The 19,174-nt window shown below is 33.0% G+C and overlaps 1 protein-coding gene across 2 annotated transcripts; it reads right to left on the bottom strand.

The window, feature by feature from the left end:
- Nucleotides 1–12,289: 12,289 nt before the first annotated feature.
- On the bottom strand, nt 12,290–17,327 carry LOC145234655 (uncharacterized). Of its 2 annotated transcripts, XM_080099368.1 has the most exons (11): nt 17,039–17,327; nt 16,561–16,716; nt 15,889–16,014; nt 15,462–15,611; nt 15,150–15,275; nt 14,767–14,880; nt 14,236–14,321; nt 13,951–14,047; nt 13,575–13,680; nt 13,260–13,412; nt 12,290–12,625 (listed from the first exon to the last, which is right to left on the bottom strand). In XM_080099368.1, exons 1-11 carry the CDS (start codon nt 17,109–17,111, stop codon nt 12,430–12,432), a joined length of 1,383 nt encoding a protein of 460 aa, XP_079955494.1. In that variant the 5' UTR covers nt 17,112–17,327; the 3' UTR covers nt 12,290–12,429. The 2 variants fall into 2 exon arrangements, with proteins under 2 accessions (XP_079955494.1, XP_079955495.1); XM_080099369.1 differs by lacking the exon at nt 12,290–12,625 and having other exon boundaries at nt 13,351–13,426.
- Nucleotides 17,328–19,174: the final 1,847 nt, after the last annotated feature.

The raw sequence follows: 19,174 nt of genomic DNA, 5'->3' as shown, positions 1-19,174 counted from the left end.
TCGTGCAATTTGCCAAAAAAAGAATTTTATTAAACATTTGCAAACACGTCCATCATAGTCAACTAGTGACCCATTATAATATTAAAATATATTAAATTTATAAATAAATACATTTGTCTTATCAATGTATAGTACATGAAATTAACAGTCAACACGCCGTTTACAGTAGTAATTTGACACATAGTACTATAATACAAGAACTCAGTAAAGTACTTAGGAACGTCCAACCTCCAGTCTTTATACGTGGTTGTGTGCTTCTGACGTTGACCAAAACATGTAACAAAAAGCATGATGTTGTTAAGGGTTTAGAACATGCTATTTTTGCAGTGCTAATAGCGTTTGGTATTACTTTGCAACAGCTACCTTTACAGTAAATAGCTTAGCCGGCAAGGAACTATCCTTTTCCGAATGTTAAAGACACTTTTTCACAATTTTGCATTCACCTTGCCATATTGTATCCACAAAACTTCAATCCATGCAAATACAATACCTTGCTTGAATGAAACTGGTTAAAACGTTTTATAGTTAGTTTCTTTTTTCTTTTGCATTAGGATTATTACATAACATCAACACATGTCATTTTCATTGCATCTGAACTTTCGTCTAGTCCGCGCCACATTCTTTTTACTCAGTGGAACACCACACAAAATGCTTCAGGCCGTCAGCACAAAGTTCTGTAATTTTATTGAAAGTTTCTAGTTTGCCTTGTTAAGAGAAATAAAGAAATAAAGAAATAAAGAAATAAAGAAATAAAGAAATAAAGAAATAAAGAAATAAAGAAATAAAGAAATAAAGAAATAAAGAAATAAAGAAATAAAGAAATAAAGAAATAAAGAAATAAAGAAATAAAGAAATAAAGAAATAAAGAAATAAAGAAATAAAGAAATAAAGAAATAAAGAAATAAAGAAATAAAGAAATAAAGAAATAAAGAAATAAAGAAATAAAGAAATAAAGAAATAAAGAAATAAAGAAATAAAGAAATAAAGAAATAAAGAAATAAAGAAATAAAGAAATAAAGAAATAAAGAAATAAAGAAATAAAGAAATAAAGAAATAAAGAAATAAAGAAATAAAGAAATAAAGAAATAAAGAAATAAAGAAATAAAGAAATAAAGAAATAAAGAAATAAAGAAATAAAGAAATAAAGAAATAAAGAAATAAAGAAATAAAGAAATAAAGAAATAAAGAAATAAAGAAATAAAGAAATAAAGAAATAAAGAAATAAAGAAATAAAGAAATAAAGAAATAAAGAAATAAAGAAATAAAGAAATAAAGAAATAAAGAAATAAAGAAATAAAGAAATAAAGAAATAAAGAAATAAAGAAATAAAGAAATAAAGAAATAAAGAAATAAAGAAATAAAGAAATAAAGAAATAAAGAAATAAAGAAATAAAGAAATAAAGAAATAAAGAAATAAAGAAATAAAGAAATAAAGAAATAAAGAAATAAAGAAATAAAGAAATAAAGAAATAAAGAAATAAAGAAATAAAGAAATAAAGAAATAAAGAAATAAAGAAATAAAGAAATAAAGAAATAAAGAAATAAAGAAATAAAGAAATAAAGAAATAAAGAAATAAAGAAATAAAGAAATAAAGAAATAAAGAAATAAAGAAATAAAGAAATAAAGAAATAAAGAAATAAAGAAATAAAGAAATAAAGAAATAAAGAAATAAAGAAATAAAGAAATAAAGAAATAAAGAAATAAAGAAATAAAGAAATAAAGAAATAAAGAAATAAAGAAATAAAGAAATAAAGAAATAAAGAAATAAAGAAATAAAGAAATAAAGAAATAAAGAAATAAAGAAATAAAGAAATAAAGAAATAAAGAAATAAAGAAATAAAGAAATAAAGAAATAAAGAAATAAAGAAATAAAGAAATAAAGAAATAAAGAAATACTAGTTGCGACAAATAAGACGTTAAAAATAATGAAAAATTAAAGAAATGAAAAATTAAAGAAATAAAAAAATTGTTGCGTCAAATAAACCTTCAAAACAAATTGCTTGGTTGACTACATTACGTAAGTTATTAGTATTCTTTGTTACAGCCAGATGTCTATCGTGTTTCCCTCTTCAGACTCTGTTTGTGATTGTTTGCGTTGGGTTTCGTTTGACGGTCGACCTTCGTTTTTCATGCAGTCAGTGGAACAAATCCTCAATTTGCTGCAATTACCCGACGCCAAATATCGAAGTTGTTGTATCTTGCAAGTTCCTTTCGACAATTAAATATCTCTCAAACTAATTGTTACATCTAACTTCTTCGGTGAAGTACTGACAAGAGTGGTGACTTGTTGAAAAGCTTGTGTAAAAATAATGATGTTGAGCTCGTTGCTGTAAAACCGTTGCAGATTTTGAAAGCAAACGTACCACATAATCTGAATGTAATCTGTTGTGCCTTGGGCAGATGAGAATATTCGTTATCTTGTAGGGCCTATTTTAAGAAATGTTTGACAACATTTAAAACAAAACACTACACTTAAGAGTGTTAATGGTTTAAAAAAACACGTTTTGATCCTAGAAATCATAAAAAGAAAACTACGACTTGTTGTATATTGCGATTATAAGTTGGGCAAATTTTGCTCGCTTACCAATTGGTTTACACAAGTAAAGTTAGCTAGTTTGACTTGCTGTCTCAAAGCTCTCAAAAAAGTCAAATAGTCCAACACTTTGAGTCAACTCGATTGCCAAACCATGTTTCAACTTCGCCAATCTGAAAAACACTAAGAAAAATAAATACCACACTTTTGCCTAATTATTTGAAAAAAAAGTTGCTAAAAACCTAATTTACCTAAAACACGAAAACGTGAAAAAAATTAAACTTGGTATTGAAAAACAAAAACAGTGTAAGATGCACATAATGAGATAAGATACACATTTTTTTCACAATTTGGGTTTTGTTAATTTCTCATTTTTGTGGTCCTAATCCCTTTTCAACGCAATTTGAGTGTATCACCACCTCGTTTCATATTATGGTTCAACTGACGTTTTTTTTACTTTCTAGGATATTAACGTCTTTCTACAGTTATTTATTTTTTACTTGAGTAATTAACACATATTTAAAAAAATAAAAATATGCAGTACATGTAATTTTTACCGCTTTTTTTGTGCTTATCCAAAAAGTGACATTGGGCCTTTACGCATTTACGCAATCATTAGGCAATTTACGCAATTTATTTGACGCAATTAAGATGTATTACCACCTCGTTTTCTAATACGGTTTAGCTGTCATTTTTGTGTGCTTTTTCGATGTTAACGTATTGTTTGTGTTATAATCATTTTACACAAATAGTTAGCATATGTGTCATTGAAATAAAACCACATCTATCAGAAAAAAAATGTCAAATCTAATATCGAAAGTACAAAATATTTTTTACTCTTTTTGTTGCTTAAGGGGTGACATTAGGCCCTTATATTAACATCTACCAATTTGTGACTGTCAATTTCAAAATCGATGCTTTTTACATACAAAATGGCGCTTGCACGATGTTTATTTATCTACAAAAATAAGATGGCTTTGGCAATTATTCACTTTGTTACTAATTTTACATTTTTTCCTTCTCAAAGGCTTTACTTTTTAGGTATAATTTGTGATAAGTTTCGACCTAAGTTTTACAAGCTAGATAAGCTGATATATTAAATTTAAACTTCACATTATGGCATATGCAGAGAAAGTACCGTCAAGGGCTATTGCCAAACAATTTTTAAACTATTTGCGAGAAAGTTTTTGGCAAAATGATAACTTGTAATGTCCAATCGATTAAGATCTAAAAGTTTTTTACCAGTATGTGACAGTAAATTGTAGGGGCAAATTAACAAAAAAAATTATAATGTTTGTAGTTGACAGCACAAGTTATTGCAACTGAAAACAAATGACAACTAACATCATAAGTAAAATTCAGTAGAAGCTCAGTTACAGCACGAAAGTGTTTGTTTTTATTGCCTTGTAAAACCTTTGATGTGATAACTTAGTTATGAGACAATAAGTCAGTTCTATGTTGAATTTATGTGGCAGTTGTATTTGTCAAAATAACGCAACACACAGACCTAACTTGTTTTGTTTTTTGTAGATTTATGTTGTTGTAGGATTTTAAGCAATCACTTAAAAAATATATTATTTTTTTTATTTTTTTGGAGGAATTTTCACATGAAATCGTGCGTGCTTTAAATTGAGATGTAAAAACAGGTAGCTTGTTATGCTGTAGTGTTTAGGTCTCATTTGTGCATTTTTTCTGTCATAAAAAAAGAGCCGACAAACTTTCTTTAAACGTCGGTTATCGCTTGGCTTTCAATAGAAATGAACCGTTTAAATGGGAAATAACAAAAGTGGACTGTAAAGTTAAAATGTCGTATTGATGCGAGATAAACCGCATGGCTTAATGTCTACAATTTTGTTAATAAAGCGCTATTTACGTTTAGTTTTTTTTATATTAGTTTCCCTAATTGTGTAGCAACGACTGGTGGTGAATAAAAATTAAAGCTGTTAAAGGCCATAGGCTGTTGCTCGCAAATAGTATACTACAGAAGTCAATGCATTACATCTATTAAACTATATATAGGCAGCAAAAAAGGTCACAAACCATATTTTTTTAAGTCAGGTGACATTGTTACTAAAATTTATCACTAAGGGCTGTCTACAGTCGTAACAACATATGAATTAAACAACAAACTGTGAAATCATTTTTTACAAAACAAAACTTTAAGTAATCTATTATTACATAGGTAAAAATGTTATATCTATTGAATTCACTGTAAACGTACCCAGTGGTGGGATTCAGCCGGTTCGCACCGGTTCTGTAGAACCGTCTCACGAAATGTTATGAGATCAGCGAATCGGTTAGCATTCCTGGTTACTGTCAATGGAACTATGACTTTTTGTAACAGAACCGACTAAAAAATATTACCTTTGTGATAGAACCGGTACATTTTTTAAAAAAGCTTGTAGTAAATATTATGTTTTTTTAATTGGTGTAGTGCATTGCTCTTGTGTAGCACATGTATAAAAACAAGTAGGCTATTTCGGGAAACTGCTGAAAAAATCATCAAACAGTTTATGAAAAATCGTTGCCAAAAAAACAACACTCCAGCATTGGACTTGGTGACAACCGAATAACACCCAAAATGGCGTTTAAGAAACCGCAGCTACATCACTTCTTCACAGTGGTAGCAGTTTACATTTTGTAAGTATTTTTTTCGGGCAAAATAATTAGTATTTTTTATTGTTAGTAGCTATAAACTAAAATGGCCGACTAATAATGTCAATTGGTATCTACAGTATAGTGCGATAAAAACAAGGTTACAAGTACGCATGTGTATGTTTTACTGCTCTGTGAGCACTTGGATGTTTTGGTCAAAAGATAGCACGTCAGTTGTAAGTTGAATTTAAATGACATATGCAGATCTCGTTTGTATTTTGTAAATGCATGTTGTTTCAAACATTAAAAAAAATTCTTTGCTTTAAATTAAGATGTAAAAAACGGCAGTTTATTATGGTGCAATTTTTCGGTTTCGTGCTTTTTTTCTGTGCTAAAAAAGAACCGGTAATTATGACAAAAATAAAATGGTGGTAAATGCAAATTAATTCTATTAGACTAGCTATAAGCTGTTTCTTGTTCCAAAGCCGTGAAACAAAAGCCAACGCATTACATGCAAACTCAAAAAGATTACATGTAAGCAGCTTTAGTGGTCACGGCACAGGTTAGTCATGGCAGATGACTTTGCTACAATAGTTATTTAGGAAAAGCTTTTTTCGGCTATAAAAACATTGCCTGTAAGTAATGCTAGTAAGTAACTTTGCAATACTATTTTAAACCTTTGCAAGACTTGAGTAACATATAACTTAGCATGTTTATGAGTGTCGTATCTGTTGACTGACAGGACGCCGGTAAAAAATCACAAATAAAAAATAATTAAAAAGCTGCAGCAAATTTAAAGCAACCTTGTTTGGTGTAGGGCATTGCTCTTGTTTCAGCATATGTACAGAAGAAACTTATAAGGCTAGATAATGCATCAAATTGTTTTCGAGGAAAAACGACATGCAAAATCTCAGCAGATGCATTGTTGATAAAAAGGCTTATCTTAGATCGAAAGGTTTTCATTTTATCGTCACTTATTGCTGTAACATACTGAAGTATCAAGACCAGGATAGAAACATGGACTATTGCCTATGTTTAATGTAGAAAATGTTTTTTACCCACTTACAATGATTTGCTACGAGTAATCTAAATTTACAACTGTTTGGTTACAACTTTTTCTAATTTTAGAAATATTTTGGTGACAAAAAATAAAAAACTCTTGTTGTAAATATAAAAAATTTTCATGTATATAAGTAAGCGGGTCATTATTATTTAATTAAAGAATTAATTAATTTAGAAAAACAAACAAAAGATCCAAGAATTTGATGCCGTTTTCTAAAGTGCCTATCATAATAAAGGTGACTCTAAACAAATATTTTTTTGCTTTCTTTAAGAAAGTCCAAATAGAAAGTTTTTGAAATGAGATTTTTCATTTAGCTTTTTTGATGATTGTTTTAAGCGCATGTTTATTCGTTGTGGATATAGCTATATATAGTCCCTCATATTAAAATTCACATGTCCTATAGTTTATGATGTTGATAATTTGAACATATTGACTGAAGCAAAGCAGGAAAGAGTCTGATTGGTTTGATTTGATATCTACAACCATCATACTTTGGCCTGAAACTCGACCAAGGTTTTTAGTAATACGCAATATTTTTGAAGTGGCCCTTATTGTTACCTGCAGGAAACTGGGTTAGTTGGACACTAACGAGCTAGAACATTCAGCCCATTTAAAAAATGCTCACAATTGTAATGTGACTTGTTTATCAAAGTTTCGATGTGGAATGGCGGAAGAAATGCAAGGAAATCAAATTAACTGGAGCTTTTAGCCAAAGTATATCTTGCGGACAGTATATGAAGCTTTTCTGTTAGTGGGTAAGAATTATTGTTTGTATAAACTCAAATAGGTTAAGTTACACTTCTGTTCCTAAAACATAGTAAAATAAATCCTGGTTGAAGCTGTTTCTTTACTTTTTTTGAAAACGCTTTCAGAAAAAAAAACATAATGCAACCTTTTAAGTTTATTTTATTAATTCTGCATGAACAAAACCAGTTAGATAGAGATAACCATATTGGGCAGTTCAATTTATTGTTTAATTGATACCCTCAGCTCTTTGTAGTATGTACTTGAATTTGCTAAAATGTCAATGCTGCAAATCTAGTAAACGTTATGCACTAAACAAATAAAAGGTTGCAGAACCACATTTAATGTTAATCGCAGAGCGCAGTGTAGTCGTGCTGCCCATAACTATGTAGGTGAAAGTTGACAGATAAACCTAACCACAAAAAAGCAAAACTTAACAGAGAAAAAAAAGAGAAACTGTCTGTGGACCAATCAAAGAAAAAAGAATATCTAAGGTTGATCTGTGATCTGGTGTCAAATTTTTAATCAAATGGGGTTGATATAAGCTCGAGATTATTAGCTCATTTGTGTCCATGGTCATGCATCATTTTCAACGGGTCTCCCGTAAAAGCACAGATGGCAGATATTGTTTTTCATTCGGGTCAAAAACACATTCTTCGTGTCATTTGCTAAAGTAGTGGGTGCAATTCACACTCATACCCCTGGCCCAGAAAATTTGGTGGCCAATTGGCTTATTCAAAGCCTTGAGTGCTTTATAACTGGTTGTTCCAATTCCTTGAATGCGTGTGCATGAATCAAACCTTGAATCTGCAGGGGTTAGTGATTGCATGTAAGCTTATTTTCATGCACAAGTGCATGAACCTGTGTTTTTAAAACAAACAACAAAAGTTTTCAGAAATTGAACCCATGCATGATTATTGCAGTCCAGATTTGACATCGGTGTCGCTTTAATTTGCGCTAAGTAAAAGATTGCTTTCATACGCCCTTGATCGTTTTAGTTCATTAATGTGTTTTTTTCGGTTTCATTTTTAAACTAGATAATGTCAACATACCTATAATAGGATCCCTCCTATATTAATAGGTTTCCAGGATTCTTTCCTGGAGAGTTTAGGGATTCCGAGGGACATAAACAAACAACAATTACAGACGGTTTGGAGGGACATGTACCAAGTGGATTGCTTGAGAATACAATTAATTTTTAAAGTAAAAAAGTTCCATCTAATAAGGACGGTTATTCAGTTTAAAAATTCATCTCAGTTGACCTAAACCTAATTGATTCACCCATCAAACAAAAAACAATTGTTTTGCCTACGGTTCTAGTATCACGCTAATTAAGACTCGTAGCACGCTACTTAAGACTGGTAGGCTGACACGGCACCGACACAGCCACACAGCAAGGGATTAGACTAGCACATCATATACTGCTTGAGGCGAAACGCTACTGAAATAAGAACTCATAAACAACAAGGTTGTTGTGGTGGCAAACGGTTATTCATCCCGTATTATCTGATGGTGTACATTTTGAATATTGTCCTTAGACTTCCGGAATTTTAATACGACTGTTTTAGTGTATTAATTGTGTGCAAATTTGAACTGACAATTTGACAAAAATAATGTTCTAACAACAGATGTGGCAATAGCATCTAGTCATTACGTGACATTTAAGCCGCAGACAGTGCACACTGCGGTTTATGCCCTGGAGTGGCACCGAACAGATTTGGTGGTCTATAGTCTGTTATTGCAAACAAACTGTGCCCTGAGGTGGCTACACTAGCTCAAACCGCCAATGTCGAGTCAGTTGCACTGATGAGACCTCAAAGGTCGAAACAGTGCAGTGCACTGTTTGCAGCTTACCTAAAGTGATGAACATGCTATATTCTAACATTAAATGTGATGTTTACTACTAATTGAATCGGTTAACGGTTAGGTTGGGATAAAACAAGTCGTATATATCTTTTTCAAAAAAACAAACAAGTGGCTAGACGATAAAATCGTATGCTAAAATGAACACAATTCACCCCGCCCGATTATATATAAGTTAGTTTATCGGCACAGTGTTGAAATTCAATAGATAGTAGTTTCCATTCTGAATTTGTATTGATCTGTATTGCTTACTAGCTAGAGCACAAATAAGTTGTGTGACTGCATGCACTTGTCTGGACTTGGGCTAAAATATTTTATTATAAATCGGATGATGGCAACGTCATGTCTGTGTAGAATAAGTTCAACGACATTTCTGAAAACAAATCGAATGGTTTTGGTTTAGTTTTTCACTTTTGGCAACAGTTATCCAGGTTCAAAGTGACTACTTTGTGACCCATGATTTAAATTAAAGCGGCCAACTGCCATGTTAAAGGCCAGGAGGTTCAACTTAAGGCCTGTTGCTGGCATGGCGGTGGGTTTTGATAAAATGTTTAGGCTATATCCTCAAACATTTTTGGAGTTGTGGGTATGCTTTGGCGCCCGAGGAGCATTTTCCAAACCTCTTCCGAGAAAATTCCTTGTAAGATTCCGTGTCAAGATTTGTCAGACGGCTGACATTTAAAATAGCCTACAGCAAAAACGATTTACAAATGAATGATAGCTTCATATCCTGGCTAGAAGTCTTCTTTCAGAGAAACAAGCATGAAACTCCCACTGAAAAGAAAGATTTATTAAAACAAAAATGCCAGCGATGTAGCAAACGTTGACATTTCATTAAGCAAACGTTTCTACAAAATCAGTTGTCATCAACAATGAAAAAATAATAATGCTACAAATAAACATTGTTATTCGACACACATGAATTAGAAATTGGCATCAGAAAACTATCATATTCTAAACACATTAATTCATGAAAAGGTAAAGCATACTACATTCCTTCCAACCAGCACGAAATACATTTATTATTGAGAAAGTGAAGCTGAGTTAGAAACAAATGCACATAAATTAACAAATACTTCAAGTATGAAACATCAAACGCCGCTCTTCACATAGGCTGTAATTTCGCTCTTATTTAAACACTTTTTACGTTATGGAAATATGTTTCGTTTTTGCGAACAACCTACGAAAAAGTTTGATTTATTATGGACTACAGTGGACATTTGCCACTGTGTTAATTGCACCAAACAACTAGCCCAGTGGCTCCTCCAACCGGAGGTACATAGAACCACTGTAGTCCACAGAATTTAATATTTAGGGGTAGGCGTTCCAGGTTACAGAAAACTTTTTGGGGCCGTAAACCATAAAAAGTTAAATCATAATGACTCATTAATCCCTGCTTGTAACCTATCTTGCAATAGCTGATAAATGATCAGTTCTTACAGCCAATTGACAGCGATGTAGCAGTTTGTTGCAATGAATTGCAAACTCACACATTCCTTTCGCACAAATTTAAAAAAAAAACTTTTTTTCTGGCTCCTATAAGCGGATTTAATGTAAAATTACAGACCAGTAAAGTAGCAAATCCATGTTTGGTAAATCTCTACACTAAATGCATTACAACATTCCACATTCCAATCAGTTAACAAATTTATAAGTCACATCAGACCAATACCAAAGATAAAAATTCTACCCACATGTTCTGATTTCAAACCAATATCCACAACCCGCATATTCGGTAAATAGATACTAAAATTTATAAACAAAAATAATACCACTTTACAACACCAATTTGGATTACAACAAAAATATCCAACATAATTTCTCACAGCTGATTTATACGAAAACGTTTTACATAGCTTTGATCACCATAAACACCAAAGCATTATATTTATGGATCTTTCCAAAGCTTTCCACACCATTGATCATCAAACTTTGAAATAAAAACTACAACATTATGACATTAGAGGTGGACCACTTGAATTGACTAACAGTTTCATCACAAACTGAAAACAACACAAAAAATTAAAAAAAAAACTAAACATCCACTCCAGCTTACCTCACGGCAGTATTTTCTATTTTGTAACCCTGTTTCAAGTTTATGTAGATGATTTCCACACGACAGTAACCTAACGAAAATGCAAAATGGCATTGTACAAGCTAATATATGAACGAGAAGAAACTGATACTTAATTACACAACCAGTTACGTGATTTTTTACTAAACTTGTCAACCATATCCCCAAATAATACCATTAATAACCATATAATTGCAAGAACCAGCACAACCAAGTGCCTGGGACTAATATTCGATGACCAAATTTATTACTTCACGTCGAACCGAATTACGTCACGTCTATACCGGATGGAATAATGTGTGTATTTAATTTTGCTGGATTACTTTTGTTATTAGGCGAACCACAACATGGGACACTTATGTTCCACACGTTTTTAAAACTTGATAAGTTATTTGTTATTCTCCCTAAACGAACCTCACGGTGGTTGATGACTGTTTTACGAAGGTATTGGGTAACAAGGCGCCGTTGCGCAGCTATTATTTATTTAGCAAGCATAATACCTGAATTATTTCTTTGAGTTTGGCAACAAAAGCAACATTTCAAATAGCTGCATTTTGTAACATTCGGCTGATTTGAAGTTTTTCATTAGTCAATAATGTTTTGTAAATGACCAGATATGAGTCACAAGATCAAAGGAGATGATGGTAGGACCATCTGTGCCTCGCCTTGAATGACTGTCTCCAGAACACTCGAGTGTGCCTAATGGATCACAGAGAACTTTATGAGGTACCGCGCAAGCGTTTTAGTTTAGACGGAACTCATTTGACCAACAGAATTTCCGGGTCCACCATTTTAAGATTTGTGCCGTCAAGTAATACGGTATTTTATAAAATCAACTGTGAGAAAGTTGATGAAGTGACAATGCAAATTAAAAACAATAGCCTGACTATTTCGTGCTGATTCTATTATAAATTTAAATTCATTATTTTTCTTTCTTTTTTATTGCAAATATGAAAATCAGATAAAAAAAACATATTTACAATACGAAAATCGTGGTCGGTAAACCAGTCCAGTCCGACAACAAGCTTAAAAATGTTACTGAATGTTATTACCACAGTAGGATACTTTAGTTTCAATCTGAATTTAATTTAAACCGCGATAATAAATGTCCTTCTACGCCTTGATAATGTATTGTCAAGTCAGTTACCAGCTTCAATTAATGCAAATTAATGAGTAAGAAATTTTACCCTTGATAATTTTTTGTTATTGACGAATAGAGAGCATTTTGGCATTGGAATGTTCCTCTTGCTTCAATTGAACTCAACAAATGAATATCACTCATTTAAATATTAATGTTCATGTGTGTAATTCCATGTTGAGAAAATCCTGATTTTGTGCCAGAAGGTGGAAGATGATAAACGTCCAAAAAAGTATTTCAGAAAATAATAAAGAAAGAGAAAGTTTCAAGAAGTGGTTGTAGATATATACAAAAAAGGACAAAAAATAACGTTTGGAAATAATTTGGATTCAACCCATTATCAAAACGGTATCTTGGATTTAGAAAGCGATTGTCATAACTTATTGCAAAACTTAAGGCTTGTGCTGTATTAGATACTTTAAACACATCGAATTTTCAGTTCAGTGCCTATGAGCCTTATACTGTTTTTCCAAGTACCCCAGTAAATATGGCATGGGTATTTTATCTGCGAAGGGCATCCAGGATAAGTATTCCAACCCCCGTTGGGAGTAGCAAAGGCACAAGCGTTAATCCACCAGCCACCATTCCGGCGCGTGTAGTCAGCACAGTGTACACTGAAAAAATAAAACAATTATAAATGGAACAGGTTACAATAGACGGTATTGCAACAAAATATGGAGAATAATAAATAATTAGCGCAAAATATTGTTAAGTTTATCTATGATTAAAAATTATGCCTAACTTCTATCACCAGCGATTGAAGTCTTAATTTAAAACCAGGAATAATAGAATTCTATTTTAACCAGGAATCAATTTGCACCTTGTGATGACCATTGAGGAGTTAAATTAACTCTGGCTTTATTAAAGTAAAAATACAGCAATGTATCTGCAACACAAACAATAAATGACTCAGGAAATGTAGAAAACAAATAAGCCCAAATGCAAGAGAAAACTAGACATCCTACCGCTAACGAAACAAAACACTAATGACCGGAAGGAAGTAACGGGTCGTAACGGAAAGGAAAACGGATCAAGGTAAACCGGAACACAACATAGAAATAACATTCACCACACACCTCGGATATTTGGTAAGAATGTCACGCACTGGATATACATCCCAACGAAATGCATTTGTTAAAAAATACCGCTTTTAATATTTCTTAAAACTTACTGCGTGCTCTCGTTTTAAATCTAATATAAGGTGAAACTTAAGCTTGTCTTATATTGCAATTTGGATCAACAACTTACGACGCCGCAAAATCGTTATCACGATCTCTGGTGCTGAATTTTGCTCCGTTTGAATTGAGGTATTTGGAATATGTGATGCTGTCCCCTGCCGTTCCAGTGTATCCTCCCACACAGAGTTGATAGTCATTGCTTTCCGGACCCACACCAAACTTACTAGAGATTAATAGCTGTTGGTTGTAGATGCATTGTAAGTAATCAAAATAAAAAGGAATTTGTTTTAGGGAAAAAATGAAAACACTTGGTTTTTTACCACTTGGTATGCCTTTAGAGTATTTTCAAAGGTTTGTACCTAATGCATTTTATGAATTAATGTACCTGTATTCTGCGTAACTTGTTTCTTCGTCGATGTCATTGAGGTCAACACGAAGTCGACATTGTTTACACTGAAAAGCTTTTGTCGCTTCGTGAATGTTTTGAAGCCCTATCCCGTGATAAAAACAAGTAATCTGTGCATGTACTTCCGACTACGTCAATGAATAGGATTGGATTAAATTGAACGCCTTCTTGAAATATATTTACAAATAACTTTGTGAAAATGTATTGTTACTTCGTCAGGCATCTTTGCGAAAGTCTATACCTCTTTACCAAAGTGGGTGCGTCCTATTTGTTTAAATACATTTCATGCTTTTTCATAGTTTGTTACTGTCGCAAAGACCACTGTTTTGCAAAGTATTATAATTTGTATACTCACCCCACCAAAACTCGCCATTTAAACATCCAAATCCGTATCTGTAGTCTGACCAGTAGACTTGAAAATCCACGCTGCCGTCAAACCGACGTTGGAAGACCTGCAAAACGGCAGTGGGACAATTGTGTTTGAAACAAGTGTGGCTTTAAAAGACCTTTGTTCAAGTTTTTTTGAAAACCTATTTTTTTTCGCGATGTAAAAATGTCTTAAAAATTTGATTTCTTCACTCCTGTTTATTAGTATGTACACACTTGAATGTGTGCAAACTTATGAACAACATTTTCTTACCAACCACCCTTTGTTACAAACAACTTCAACTCCAGATTTCATAATAAAATTTCCAGTTAAATTTCCGTTCCAGCAATGAGTGAACTCTGGCAAACATAACTATAGTTTACTATAGTTATAAATTAAGGCGGTTTTGGAGGGCTTAAAAACGTGTTAGGGTCGCAATTTGCATTGCCGAATTGTTTTATGAAAACATGAATAGTTGCTAAGACTAACAATTGGGGTGCAGAAACTTTGATGGGTTAAGGGTAAACATTTGAAATAAGCGTTGAAACCATTAGTCTGCAGCTGCAGGCACACTTGGCCATTCTTGAAAGCGGATCCTAGTTATTAAATAGCTCACCCTCACTAAGGATTGTAAGTGTATCAGGTATTAATTTTACAAAAAATGCAGTTGTTTCAATGTTGTTTGGTCAAAAATAAAAATCTAATATCATTTCAGTGCGGACCTGAAAACGTACAAATCATAAAATATTGGTTTATTGTTTTTGTGTAAAGACCTAGGCAATGTTCTACAAACAGTTACATTACCTTTTTCGCAGTACTTTCCATTGTATCCAGGTAAACATACACAGAAATATTCTGCTATCCCATCAACACAAGTACTTCCGTGTTCACAAGCATTGTTGACACATTCGTTGATATCTAAACGAAAACAATACGCAAGACGCCTAATTCGCCGTTTCCATGGAAATTCTTATCATGTCTTCATTTGTTTTGCAACGGTGTAACCATCGTTTGTCACAGCAGAAATAAAATCGTTAGTAATTGCATTTGTGTCGCACTTAAGTTTTAGTTGCTGCATGTTATAAATAGAACAAATTTACTGCCGAAACCAAAGTTGTAACTATCCAAAACCGGTTTGTGTATATGTATGTTATGTATGTAAAACGCCACGGCACAGTGTGACTTACTTGTGAAGGCAAAGGCTCGATGGGCTGAAGATGCTGAAGCTGACTTGCTTGTGACGCCGTGTGACGTGGATCCAGTGTATGAACTTTGACCCAAGGTGGTGTAAAATATCACCATTCCTCCTTTATCTAAACCGACATCACAAAAAATTATTATACTAGCGGCTATAGTTATACTCTAGGTGCCCCACAAAATACTGATGAAAATGTTATATGCATGAATATATATAAATTTCTATATAAAGCCAATCAAATCTCCGAACTCTCTCAAATCAACTTGTTTACGTGATTTCGCTTTCAAACATTGGCGTTGACCTGGTAAAGCTCCTGCATGTACAGCAGCTCTGCACACAGATGACTTGTCGCTGTAGATTCCTGACCCGTACACCGCTTCTCCTCTGCAATAAGCTGGACAGTCAACCTGGGTGACCAGTGTTGACGAGTCTGCCTGTGTTGAGCATGTCACTGCATAAAATAATATCTTTCTTATTAATTTGGTGTCATATTTTTTACTTCTAATAATAGTTCTTTAACAGCATTGTTGCAAATAAGTTGAGAAACGAATTGTAGTTTGGAAAGAAACCTGCAAATGACTTTTTTAACACGTGCTAATTCTGAATTGCGCACCAGAAATAAAATTGCAAATATTGACAACTTGGTGGGCAATGTTCAAACAAACTCAAAACATAACATCCATAAATTAAGGACATACCCGAAAAAAGTGGCGCTAAACCCTACTCACTTTCAAATGAATAGGAATCCCCATCAACTGAACAAGATTCACTTTTCACAGCGTTGCGGTTTCCTCCGCTGTAGTGATTACCGCGTTTTCCCGGGCTGCGGTAAACAACCACTGGCCCACCGCCGCCTATGAAAACAAATTGAAACCTTGCTCACTTGATTAGTCTTGAAGTTTATAATGGTGCCTAATAGTCACCGTTTAGAAAATCAATAATGGTCATGTTTTAAGTTTAAGGGATGATATTTAGTTTAAGTGTATAAAGTTCATGCGACCCGATCTAGTTCATATCGACCCTATTTTTGCAGAATTAATCTCAAAACAAGGTACGTAAACAATAAACAAAAACTGTAATATGAGTTAAGCATTTTTGCATCGAGCAATGCTATGACTTTTTTACAAAACTAGCGTAATGCATTGGTTTAATAAGCTATTTGGTTTGGGATTAATATTTACATTAAAATGCATATACACTTAAATTTGAGCAAGTTCTTATTTAAGTGTATATCAACCACCTAAAATGCGCAAATTAGTTCTTTCTATTATTTTTACTGAAAATGTGTGTTTGTTGTTAATTAGTGAGCCAGCATTAAATAAATGTAGTTTTTAAGAACAATAAATCGTCAATGTTGAAAATAACAGTAAAACAACCAAGTCTAAAAGTCGAAACTATACCATCAATCCATTGATCCTGCATAGCAGCTAGACATATTGGGCCCCTGGAGTAAATCCTGTCGCCGCATAAGTTCGAGTATTGCCTCCAACAGTTGGCTGGGCAGAGAACATTGGTGATGGAATGTTTCACATCGGAAAACTCCGTGTCACAAGTCACTGTAAAGTGTTTTGCAGTAATCTTTTCGACAGTAATGTTTGAGATGGTTTTGCTTTATAGTTTAAACTAGAAAAATGAATTGATTTTCACTATTTGAAAAAAAGTATAAAAAAACAGATCAGTCATATATGTTTTACTCTAATCTGTAATTTTTAAACGATTAACGGGGAGTTACTTAACTGCTCTTTTGGCTAAAATACAAGGCTTTTGGGCAAAACAACTGTTGTTTAAATCATTTTTTTGTTTTTAAATTATAAAACAACTTTATATAAACTAGTTTTATATGTTAAAATCTAATATTAACAGGTAAAATATACAAACCTTCAAATCCCCGTGTTTTTCGCAGAACGATTAAAACGATGATAGTAATGACTCGATAGTTTTTAATCAACATTTTACTTTTATACCCCTATGATTTCCTATATCCCAAAAGTAGTTGTGAATCACTGTTGGCATAAAAGCAGTTTGACGTTTGCAAGGTAGGCAAATCTGCTTTCCTCTACATGCTTTACAAAGACTGCTAGAGGAGATCGGACTACAGTGCTATTATATTCTGCGGCTCTAAACTACTTTTCTTCTAAAATTAAGCGTTGACAATTCGCCACGTACTCAATGCGCTCAGACAAGATCAAACATACAACATGACTTTGGAGTCAGTAAAGACAGACACAACATCCGGTCGCGTTTATTTTCTCGCAAATAGACATGTTTTTGTCTAGGTAGAAGCGATGTTATGATCATCTATCGTGACGTGGCCATGTCTGTTTATGCCAATCGATACGAACCGGAATCACGTCACGTCAATCCTCACTGAAACATTTTAAAGGCACTGTTAGGCTACTCCAAACCTTGACAATGTTAATGTATTTTTGCTTGATTGTTTTTATAAAGCAACCCACCACAGGTAGCGCTTATTGTCCACACAATATTCTGCTTAGATTATAATCTAAGCAACAACAAAATATTTTTTTTCTGGTGTCTGTAATGTTTTAACTGATTTTGACTAACTTAATTCTAGTGCCCTGATTTCAAAAATGCAATCGGTTTATCTGAATCACGTCTAGTTTTACTGTTATGGTACATCCACGTTTGAAAAACAATCTGTATGATATACACTATAGTGAAACTGGTTTTGAGTATTTTTTTGGAATTATCGTTATTGCAAGAACAAAATTTCAAATTTAATTTTAAATGTAACAGGTGGACACTCCTAACAAATAAAATTCAACAAAAAAGGGTTTCAAATTTGTAAGTCATCAGTTATAGGCCTACACATGTACTTTGGTATCTTTCGGAACTGACTGGCAGCAATATCGTCAAGTTTAATTGACCAACAGCAGTTAGCCAGGACCACATTATTCCCTTTTCCCTTACACGTTTTGTTTTACTAATATCCTGTTGGAACCTTCAGCTTAATTCTCATCATTTATATCACCTACGTTTTAAGCTAAGGGAAGTGTAGCTTTATACTCATTTTCGTACCGATTTTTTTAGACCGCTTAATAACTTAATTATGTACTTTTTCTAATAAGTTCAGTCCCTTTCTACTGTTTTTGTCAATTACTGCAATATTTCAATCAATATTAGGTAGAGCCCATTGCTTGTCCTAAACCCCTAAAGCCACATCGAAGTGTGCAAGATATGCACATTTGATACAGATCTTTTTTTCTTTTCTTTTTAGTTGTGTTGTATGGGTATTCACCAGTAATGTAGCATAAAACATCTTGGTAATTCATGCAACACCTTATAGATGACCTAGCCACTATTAATTTTATTTTTACCACCTTGCTTTACTAGTCTGAAAATAACTCCATAAAACACGTATAGTTTAAAGTTACCACTAGCCTGCACCAACCATTTTCAGACAGAGCATAAGCATAGAACACGTATTCATGCTATGAAACTGACTGCACTGTAGGAAATTGATGTGTATAATGTAACAAAACTTTAACAAACACATAAAAGCGTGATTTTAAAGTCATCGAATCAATATGGTCATAAATTTTGATTTTGTAAATAACTTAAAAAGTTGACCTGATTGAAGAAAACCGTAATGATTTTTGAAATCAGTACCCCAAAATTAGTCAATATCAGTTTTAACATTAAATACACCAAAAATTGTGTTGGCCAGTGGCACACTTCACGCGGTTGATACACGCGGTTGGTACACTTACGGAGGTTGGACAAAAAGGTGCAGTTACAAACCTACCATTGATATAGCGGGTAGAAAGTCTGAATAGATCTTTTGGATTTTGGAACAATAGCTGCTATCTTTCCAAATTCCACCATTCCAACTGCGTACACTGATGATCTCTAACCTTTAACTTCTGCTTGTTTGAAGTATTTTATCCGTCAATAAGGTTTTTCATGTGACCAGTTTAAACTAACAAAAACAGATGAGGCGATGTTCGACTGATGCTGTCGGACCACCTGTGTCCCAACTTGAATGACTGTCTT

This window comes from Phallusia mammillata, chromosome 6 (genome assembly GCF_965637545.1).
Source record: "Phallusia mammillata chromosome 6, kaPhaMamm4.hap1.1, whole genome shotgun sequence".
Lineage (NCBI taxonomy): Eukaryota > Metazoa > Chordata > Ascidiacea > Phlebobranchia > Ascidiidae > Phallusia > Phallusia mammillata.
The sequence above is the reverse complement of the archived record's forward strand: the minus strand, read 5'-3'. Positions and strand labels throughout refer to the sequence as shown.